The sequence below is a fragment of the Diabrotica undecimpunctata genome, chromosome 11, assembly GCF_040954645.1.
Source record: "Diabrotica undecimpunctata isolate CICGRU chromosome 11, icDiaUnde3, whole genome shotgun sequence".
Lineage (NCBI taxonomy): Eukaryota > Metazoa > Arthropoda > Insecta > Coleoptera > Chrysomelidae > Diabrotica > Diabrotica undecimpunctata.
In genome coordinates, this window is record NC_092813.1 from 13360477 (window position 1) to 13371884 (window position 11408).

Sequence of the window (11408 nt, forward strand, 5' to 3'; positions counted from 1 at the left end):
GGATACCACATCCGTCAAAGTAGCTCAAGCACTAGCATTATTAAGAGAGGACCTGAGCCAGAGAGCCGTGGCAAATCGACTAAATTTAAGCCAATCTGCTGTGTCCCGAGTGTATCGTGGGTACCAAGATACTGATGTATATGTCCGCCGACAAAGAGGAGGTCGTAAACGAATAACAACAGAGAGAGATGATCGATTTCTTGTATCTAAATCTCTGAGAAATCGACATTTGACTGGTGCTAATCTCAAAGAAGAGCTTAGAGAGGTTCGAGGTGTGGTTACCAGCGTTTGGACAGTCAGAAGGAGACTGAAAGCAGCCAACCTGACACCAAAAAGGGCAGCTACGGGTCCCAAGCTAACTGCAGCCCAGAAGCAAAGGCGACTAGAATTTGCTCGCAAACATCTGGATTGGGACGACTATCAATGGAGCCAGGTATTATTCTCCGACGAAAGTAGGATCTGCCTACATGGCAACGACAAGAGGCGTCGAGTCTATAGAAGACCAGGCGAATGATTTGCTCAATGTTGTGTACGAGAAATTGTGTCATATGGAGGCGGTTCTTGTATGTTTTGGGCAGGCATTTCTATGGATGGGAAAACCGAGTTGGTTTTCGTGCCTGGTGGAGGACGTGGGGGAGGTTTAACGGCGGATCGTTACATCACAGATATTTTGGAGGAACATGTGGTTCCATACGCGGGATTTATTGGTAATGCCGTTATTTGTCATACCGCACGAATCACTACCACATATCTGACTGAGATCGGTATACCTACAATAAATTGGCCTACGTTGAGCCCGGACATAAATCCAATAGAGCATGTTTGGGATGAGCTTAAACGAAGGGTCCGGAATAGAAATCATGCAACAAGGAGCATAATGGAATTGAGAGCTGCACTTAATGATGAATGGGAAGCAATGCCTCAAGAATTTATTAGAAAAGTCATCCGATCCATGCGAAATCGATTGGAAAGTGTAATTAGGAGTAATATTAAATACTGAATAATTAAGAAATTCATGTTGTAACTGATGATTTCTCTGTTCATAACGTCTTTCTTGCGTTAGTTCCAATGATGAATATTTAGGAAACTCTGTTTGTATTGCATATTATTTTTAAAATGCGTCTTTCAAATAATGCAATAGAAGTTTTTGTAAGTTTAATAATAAAGTTATTGTTTGCACATTACATTTTTTTAATTTCATAATTCTTACATTGAAACAGAAGGTTTAATCTCAAATATCGCTTTTGAGTCGATTATTTTGCACTCAAGTGTATATACTAGTTACTTTTATTCTCTATAAAATGATATGTGTTCGTTGGAGAATTAAATAACGTAACTCTGAATGAAATGCACAAATTTATTTAGATGTTAACAGTTTAGGGTATAAGACTATACTAACTTAAGAATTACAAACTTTATCCTAAAAACCTCTCATAGTTCTTGATAATATCGTAAACACCTCGAGATACTCAGCGTGGATGTTTATCATCTTCTAAGTAGTCTGAATATTGAGATAAAACACACACACACACACAGTGGCGTGCTCGCCATAACACCTCCCTCCTGAAGACCGAAGCTGGGGTGTCCAAGAAGGGCTTCTTTTGCAGCTTCGAAGTTTTGACTTGTAGTGAAGAGCCTCTCATACTCCGTACAGGGCAGGTAGGTCCACATGGAACAAAAAAACCAACCGGCAATAACTTATTCTACTTTTGTTGTTATGAGAAAGCCGTAGATGAAGTGTACCACAAGGTAATCGAATTATATATTGCAGTTATTATTGATTAAAATTCCTTTATAATATGGATAATTAAAGCTCATATCTACTACTTGTCGTGTTACACTTCAACTTCGTTTAGTTAATCGCATCCTAAAATGGTTTTACATTATTAAAATGAAATTTTCGAAATGATATACATTTCTGTCATTCTCATCGTATAGATATAAAATATTCTTATTGTTAACGTCTAAGATTTACTCATTAGAGTAGGAGAAATTATTTAAATTTAAGTTAGTTTTAATATTCTCAAATTCAGTATATTCATTTTATTTTTGATGGACATGGTTTAATCGAATTCTTGGCAGAGCTTCTAATTTTAGTTTACTTACAATAGTATCAATTTTTTCTGTTAAGTCAATAACATTATTACTTCGGACTTGATGTTCGTGTATATTATTTACGCTAAGTATATTATGTTCCTGATCAGATGGAAACAATGGGATTTCCTCACGATTAGCAAATAAAGTATTTAAATTAAAGTCAATAACACATTTATTCTTTTCTAAAAAATCATAACCAAGTATTCCATCAAAAGGAGAATTTATGTCTACTATATAGAATTTTTGAACACCCGAAAATAACTTAAAGTTTACGCTCTTTGTAACTTGAATTGGTCTGTTATTAATACCAAATATTTCAAAATTTTCATGATTAAAGTGATAAGAGTCTAAAATTTTACCTGGTTTCAATATTGATATAGCTGCCCCTGAATCAATTAATAATTTTATATTCAAATTTTTAATATGCGCGTAAAGAAGCGGTTTATTTGCTACTTGGTAAACTGTAACGTTGTCAGCGGCACTTGCTCTAAAAAAATCCTGATCAACTTCGATTTCTATTTCTTTTTCTGAACTATCGTTGTCGCAATAGGTATTATGAACAACATTGTGAGATTGTGGTTTACGATAACATTTTTCTGCTTTATGTCCATATTTATGACAAACAGTGCACTTTGGAATGGTTAATCTAATTGGTGGATTTATCGATTGATTTGTTGAACCGGGATCAGAAAATGTTTTTTGCGTACCTACAGTACTTGAAAAAATTTCATTGTCATTATTTATAATTAATTTAGAAAAATTGTCATTTGTTTGTTTAAAATATTGTTGGTTTTCATAATCATTTAAAATTTGCTTAATTTGAATTAACGAACTAGGATTTAAAGAGCGAAGCATTTGACACAAAGGTTCTTTTATGCCCGTAATAGCGGTCAGAATTGCAGTTTTACTGTGAAAATTATTTAAACAATTTTTCTCAACATTGTTCAAATTTGAATCGTATTTGATAACTTTATTGATTCTTATTAATTGTTTTTCAATTCTATCAACGAAATTTGTAGGTTTTTCATTAGAACGTTGCTTAAAATGACATAACTCAAAATTTAGACACTGCAAATCCAAATTTTCACCAAACTGAGAAAGGAGAGCATTTTTTATCTCTTGCCATGTCGAAAATTCTTTCGAGACAATGAAATCAAGAGCTTTTCCCTCTAACCTACTTTTTACTATAAAAGGAAAAATTTGCAATTCTGCTGGGTCAAATTTTGAAAAAATGAAATCAACAGAATCTATAAAATAATGTAATTTTGAAAATGACCCATCAAAAACATTTATAAGCTTGATAGCTTTGTCACAATTAATATAATTATTAGAAGTGGTAGCGGAAATTATTGGCGTAGTTGCTGTTACGTCGTTAGTTGCCATTGTATTATCAAAAATAAATTAAACAATTAAAAAAATGCAAATACTAGATATGATAGCTTAAAAGTTTTAAAATAGCGAAACAGAGTAAATAAAAAAAATGAAAACAAATAAAAAATTAATATAATTCGACTAACCTCAAGTACTTCCGTGAGAACGTGGCTTTACACCGGAACTGGTCGAAAACGTTGCAGCGTCTACACTGGAACGGGTAGAGAACGGGTGGAGAACGTTGTACCTTCTGGATTAACTGGGTTTACACTGGAACTGGTCGAAATTCTAAACTGTTTGTAGTCGGAATGGTAGCCGAGATGTTGCTTCTTCTGTGGAAATGCTTCACCGTTTCCAGGGTCGAGTGGCTTTTCACTAAAGCTGGTTGAGAAGATTTCACGAAGTTGCTAGTTGCGCCTCCCCAGAACTTCCGAATTACTTTGTGGCTTTACACAACAAGTGGCCTTACACTTGGAATTCTTCGAAGTTGCTTACGGGTTCATTCAGTTTTTCTTCCTCGTGGCCTTACACTCGGAACTCAAATACTAAGTCACTAATTCTCCAATTTTCCAATTAACGATAAAAATCGATTAAAAAAAGGCTTTACTTTTTCTAATTGGAAATTCTACTGACTGCGCTACTTTTATTCTCTATAAAATGATATGTGTTCGTTGGAGAATTAAATAACGTAACTCTGAATGAAATGCACAAATTTATTTAGATGTTAACAGTTTAGGGTATAAGACTATACTAACTTAAGAATTACAAACTTTATCCTAAAAACCTCTCATAGTTCTTGATAATATCGTAAACACCTCGAGATACTCAGCGTGGATGTTTATCATCTTCTAAGTAGTCTGAATATTGAGATAAAACACACACACACACACAGTGGCGTGCTCGCCATAACATATATACTAGTACGGAAGGCACCCAGCACGTCTCAAAGATGCACGTTGGATAACGTCTAAGGCTTTAAAATGTTTTTTACTAGCAGTAGAATAGCACATTGCACCGTAACCTAATTTACTACGGATGAGTGATTTATATAAATATAGCAGAGTAACTGTATCAGCACCCCAATTTCTGTTAGAAAGTATTTTAAGGAGGTTTATTTTTGGCTAACAGGATAAGGCTAATTTTTTAATAAAGTCTGTCCATTTGAAATGACTGTCGATCACAATCCTAGAAAGTCTGTTGAATCTACTTGTTTTATGTTAATATCATTTAGAATTAGGGTAGGTTTGCTATTGGTATTATTTTTACTAAAGATAATAAAATAGGTCTTTTCACTTGAAAACGTAAAATCACTTTTGTGGGACCATATTTCCAGTTTGTGAAGAAATGCCTGAAGGATTTTTGTCGCGAGAGAGATATTACAACTTCTAGTGTAAACTATTATATCGTCAGCATACAAATTTGCTTTTAATGGTTACTCTATTTCTTGTGCAATATTATTAATAGCTAAAAAGAAAAGTGTAGGGCTTAGAGTGGAACCTTGTGGAATTCCATTTTGTAAGTGCTCAGTCTTTGAATTGATGCCATTAACACGAACTTGAAATGTTCTGTTACTCATAAAATTTTTAACAAAGGCTAGAAAGTTTCCTTGTATGCCGCAGCTAACCATTATTTTCAGAATGCGATGTCGCCATGCAGTATCAAAGGCTTTTTTTATATCGAAAAATATGGAAATAACTTGTTGATTGTTTCTAAACGATTCACATATATCATTTACGAAAGATATTAGATTGTCATTTGTCGATCTTTCCTTTATAAATCCATTTTGGATCGAGGTCAGTAGCTGGCTTTTGGCTAGAAACCAAACTAATCTATTATTTAAGATTTTTTCAAGTAATTTACAAATATTATTCGTAAGAGAAATTGGTCGGTAAGAAGAGGGGTCAGTTTTTATTTTATATTGTTTTAAAATGGGGATGATTATAAATTGACACCAGATTATAGGAAAGGTTTTTTTAATGAAAATCTGATTAAATATATCTAGAAGGATGAGTTTACCTGAGAGTGGGAGGTTTTTTATAAAAATAATTGGAATATCATCAGGGCCTGGAAAAGTATTTTTTGATTTTTGCAAAGCCTCTTCAAACTCTTGGTATGTGATAGGCAAATTTAATTGATCATTATTGTCTATTATTCTGATATTGTCTTTTTCATTCTCACATTTAAAATTTAAAAATTCAGGGTTAAAATTTGTATTGCTAGAATTTGTTTTATATACATTTGCCAGTGTATTACAGATTTCTTGTTTAGATGTTATTAAATTATTACCATTAAGCAAGGTACTAATTTGAGTTGGATTATGTTCTCCGTTTAGTGTGCGTACCTTGTTCCATATAACTGGCATCGGAGTTGATGAATTAATCGATGAAACATATCTAGTGTTGCCCAAAATCGGTCTTGGTCTTGCAGTCTTGGTCTTGTTCTTGCGTTTTCGCAAGACCAAGACCAAGACCAAGACCGCCTAATTTTAGCAAGACCAAGACCAAGACTGACCGTGCAAGATTTACGCAAGAACAAGACTAAGCCTGCGAGACTCTTGCGTCTTGCAGTTAGGACGGAGTGTCGTTTTAGCGAGTATTGTAGTTCGGGTATATGTTTAAATACTCTATGAGACGCAAAAAAAGATGTAATAAAAATTTAAAAAACTGGACTTATGAGCATTACGAACAATACCATAAACATACATCAAAATCATCAATTAAAATATTCATTAAAAACAACACATTTGACACGTGCTCAGAGATCATAATTACAATGTAAAAATAAAATATTTTGTACATTCTTTTCCAGCATACTTGTAGGCTCTGAAATTAAATGTCCAGATTTAAAGCTGCCCTCTAATCATAAAATAATCTTGCATTGATACGTCGACAGTAATATCGTATCGAAATTTTTTAAAAATATGTCACCTTAGCTATAAAAAATATAACACTTATTATTACGGACACCCACTTCCCACTTAATAATTCAATTTTTTTCCCATTATAATTTAGTTAGGAGGAATCTAAATAAACAAATCTTATCGGCCTAAGACTAAACATTGTTTCTGCTGAGTGTGCGATGAGATCATTCGGTTAAACCAAATTTGCTGAAAGAGCGCGATAATATTCAAAAGTTTATTAATAACAGATAATGTAGCTTACCGTGTAAACAAAATACCGAAGTAAGGATATATTATAATTCTCGGTTTGTTATTAGATACTTAGGGTATTGAATAGTAACGGACATTTATAGTAGTAGGTACTTTTTCGACATCACTAAACTTCATTTGACAAGTTTACAATTTGACATGGGGGACAAAGATTCAAATAGTTTTAAAATAGTCGGAGTAGTGAGCGTTGGAATTATAGATATAAAAGACCTAAAAGCAAATTTGATGAGTTTTTCGAAATAATTTATGCATCCCAAATTGCTTTGTTTGAATTTGTTAAAATGAAAATGAAAAACAGAAACACTTCAGGTTTAAGGAAGCATATAATATCTTTTCACAAAAAATAATTACCTACAAATATTTCTTCCTGAAAAACCAAAATTCTGGTTCCTAAAAAAATATTACTACTACTTTATTTTGGTAAATTAATGTATTTATTAAGTAGATATCTCCTTAATTTAAAATAACTTCTTTTGATTATCATTACTAACTTTCTTACCTATTCTTTATTTTTTCAAGTTAGTTTTTTTATATAAAAGTAGAGCTAAGATTGTTAATAACATTTATGTTGCTTTAATAAGTGGATTATAGTTTGTTATCTTATCACCTAAAGAATATGTGCCCTTGATACCTGTATTTGGAATTTTGCCACGTACCAATCTTTTTTAAGATTTCCATTTCATATATGGTGGAGGTCCATCAATACCTTTCTAGACAGAAAATGTTCTTTAAAGTAGAGGAAAGTAGCCTAATTTCGGATAGTGTCTTAATTTCGGATAGCGGTGTATCTAAAAAAGTTTCTTTATTTGCGAACAGAAACCTATACGTATGTCACGCTGAATACCACAGAGAACATTATCTTAAATTGTTTAGGTAGTAGAGCTGCTCCCCGTTAGATGGCAGTGCCGAAACCACCAAACGTTATTGTGCAGTTTTTTTTCGGTCGTATTTCAAAGCCTATTTTTTCGTGTTTTTATTCCTGTTTGAAGTTTGATCTTTTGGCAGGGGTAAGCTAGAAACCTGTTTTATTTGATTTTGCTACTAATTTAAAGCAGATTTTAATCACATATAAATTAGAGAGCCCTAACCTTAAAACTAAAAAATTCCTAATTTCGGATAGTACAAGTCCCATAATTTCGGATATCCGAAATTAGGAACCTTAAATTGATGATCATGTTAGCATAAAAACTTTTGTTTCTTTTCAGAAGAAAATGCCAAAAACAAGTAAAAAACATAAACAATGGGATCCAGACCGAATGATACGTGCTATCCGTGCCGTCAGGGGAAAGGAAATGGGGTATCTTAAAGCCTCGAAGTTATTTGCTGTTCCGAAATCAACTCTGGAAGATTATGTTAAGCAAGAAAATAAAACTCCGGAGCAGTTGGTTGCTGTTAAAATTGGAAGAAGACCAGTACTTTCTGCAGAAATGGAAGCAGATTTAGTCTCGTATTGCCTAGAAATGGACCGGCGATTTTACGGAATTGGGACCGCTGATATCAAGAGACTTGAATATCAAATAGCTTTACGAAATGGTCTTCGTCATCCATTTGCCCATGCCGAATCTGCCGGTAAAAAATGGTTAAGGGGATTTATGAGGCGAAACGCAGTTTTGTCCCTTAGAAAACCACAAGGAATCTCGAAAGCCCGAATTAAGGGATTTACCCCAGAAAATGTCAGCAGATTCTATGATCTTTTAGAAACGTCAATGGAAAAAGTTAACTTCAACCCCGCAAGAGTTTATAACGTTGATGAAAGCGGCATAACAACGGTTCAGTCCAAGAATACTCGTGTTATAACATTAAAAGGAAAAAAACAGGTTGGATCTGTTACCGCGACTGAAAGAGGCGCATTAGTTACTGTTGTATTTTGTATGAATGCTGCTGGTGGGTTTGTCCCTCCATTATTCGTGTTTCCAAGAAAGAACATGAAAGTGGAATTATTAGATGGATCGCCGCCTGGCTCTATTGCAGCTTGCCATCCATCAGGTTGGATTCAGCAGCACATTTTTTCCCAATGGCTACAGCATTTCGTAGCTCACGTGAAACCATCCCGTGAAGACCCAGTGCTGCTTATTCTTGATGGTCACTACAGCCACACAAGAAATATATATGTGATAGAAGCAGGACGTGCAAATTTCGTTACAATTTTGTGTATCCCGCCGCACAGTTCACACAAACTACAACCTCTAGATTTGTCTTTTATGTCACCATTTAAAACATATTATTCGCAACAAATTGAGATGTGGTTAAGGCAAAATCCTGGACGCACCATAAACTCGTATCAAATTTGTAAGCTTATGTGCCCGGCATATTTGAAAAGTGCTACTGCAAAAATTTCCGCGAATGGTTTTCGCAAATCTGGAATATATCCATTTAATAAAAATAACTTTTCTGATCACGATTTTATAATGGAGAGACAAAGAGAAAGAACACCACCACCCATAAATCAAAATCATGGGGAAGTATTACCAACAAGAGGTCAGTCAAGACCAGAACCACAAAGCATTATCGAAAGAACACCTCCAAAACATAACTTAACAAATAAATCATCCAATGGAAATGCAACTGAAACTACGGCAACTATGATAAGAGCTGAGGATATTAGTCCACTGCCTTCTTGCAGTTATACCTCACAAACAAACAAACAAAAAAATCCTCGAAAAGGTTCTAGTTGGATAATAACTAGTACACCTTATAAAGATGAACTTGAACGAAGTGTAGCCGAACAAGAAAGAAAAAAGTCTTTGAAAGAAAAGAAACCAAAAATAAGCAACGAATTAAATCAAGTCAACAGAAAAAAAACTCCACGCCAAAAAAAGCAAAAGAAAAAAATTGAATCGAGTAGTAGTGACACTTCACATCCTGGTGATGACCTTATTTTGGATGATGATTCTGATATGGATGTAGACGATGAAGATGGAGACACAGAATGTATGTTTTGTGACAGTTTATATTCCGAAGATACACACGGTGAGAAGTGGATAAGGTGTATAAAGTGCTTCAAGTGGTGTCATGAGATGTGCGCCAATGCTGATAAGAAGAAAACCTATATTTGCGACTTTTGTCAAGATGTGTAACTATTCTTATGATGAACAAAATGGTGTCTTAATTTCGGATAGGGTATCCGAAATTAGGAGCCCTAAAATTTTTGACATACAAAAGCACTAATTTTATTGAACAATATTTTTTGTAAAAAAGATTTTCAATAAATTGTCTATGATAATAAAATTAGTTTCTATATTACTCTGCAAGTACTCTTGAGTAGATAAAAGTTTAAAATGTGTTATTAGGTGAAAAATATGACACTAATTGTAAATGGTATCCGAAATTAGGCTACTTTCCCTTACAGTAATGTTTATGTCATTAATTTGGGTTTTTTTGTGTTTTAACCATGTTTGATTGACTTTCATGGGGCATGGTAGATAGCTGGGTTAGTTAGAGCATAGACACGGATCGCTTAGATCGTGGCTTCAAACTTCCCCAGTAACGTTTAATAAATAGCAATAGGCTAATGGGGTAACTGCAAGACTTGCAAGACTCTTGCTGCAAGACCAAGACCAAGACCAAGACCGGGAGTGCAATACCAAGACCAAGACCAAGACCAGGTGTATTGGCGCAAGACCAAGACCAAGACTGTCTAAGTCTCGTTTTGTTCTTGCATTTGGGCAACACTAAACATATCGCATCCAGGTTTCTTTTTTACTTTTTTTAATCAGATATTTAGTTTTACCTCTCAAACTTTTAAAATTAAGAAGATTCTCAGAAGTTTTATGTTTTTTTAGAATATTTAATGCATTCTTGCTAGCTTTCATAGCAGCAGCTATCTCTTGGTTCCACCATGGAACCGGTTTTCCTTTACATAATTTGGTTTTTCCTATGGATATATTAGCAGTTTTTATAATGATATCATTAAAATATTGTATGTTAAAATAGTATCTATATTTTCTTATGGAGTATAGTCCAAGATGTAATTTTGTTACAAGATGTTGATATAGTTCCCAATCGGCGGAATCTACTTTCCATTTTTGATAGATAGGGGTGTTTGGTGTGCCGGTTATAGTGGTTTCCATTATTGTAGGATAATGATCACTATTATAAAGATAATCTAGACTATTCCAAACGAAGGAGGTTGATAATAAGGGCTCACATAGAGATATATCTATGGCGGTGGAAGTACCATTCTGAGAACTAAAATATGTAGGATTACCAGTATTCATGAGTATTAAATTTTGGGCATCTATAATATCCATGAGCAATCGACAATTTTTATCTGTTTTGTTGCTACCCCACGCGATATTGTGACAATTTATATCACCTACTATTAATTTGGGATTAGAAATTTGGTTAATTAGATACTGGAGATCTTTTAGTGTGGTTTCATTAGGATGAGGTATATAAATATTGCAAATATTGATGTTTTTGCAGTTGATATTGTATGACACTGATACAGCTACAGCTTCTAGATTAGTATGTAGCTTAATTTCTTTGGTCTGAATAGGATTTTTTACTAAAATACCAACACCTCCACTAGCATATGTTGCGTCTCGATTTTTAAGGAAATGGGAATAATTTTTTATATTCAAGTTATTAGTTTTAAGGTGGGTTTCCTGTAAACATATTATAAGAGGAGAAAGATCGTTTATAAGTAGATTAACGGATTCTAAATTATTAAAATAACCAATAAGATTTCACTGTAACATGAATGTATTATCCATTTTATATTACAACGTGGGGAAGGGAGTTATCGCTTTCAATATCCGAGGATGAATCA

At 33.9% G+C, this 11408-nt stretch overlaps 1 protein-coding gene across 1 annotated transcript; it reads left to right on the plus strand.

The window, feature by feature from the left end:
- The first annotated feature begins 7379 nt into the window (after positions 1-7379).
- On the plus strand, positions 7380-9974 carry LOC140452927 (uncharacterized). Its single transcript, XM_072547249.1, has 2 exons — positions 7380-7644; positions 7843-9974. Exons 1-2 carry the CDS (start codon positions 7534-7536, stop codon positions 9712-9714), a joined length of 1983 nt encoding a protein of 660 aa, XP_072403350.1. The 5' UTR covers positions 7380-7533; the 3' UTR covers positions 9715-9974.
- The last annotated feature ends 1434 nt before the right edge of the window (positions 9975-11408 follow it).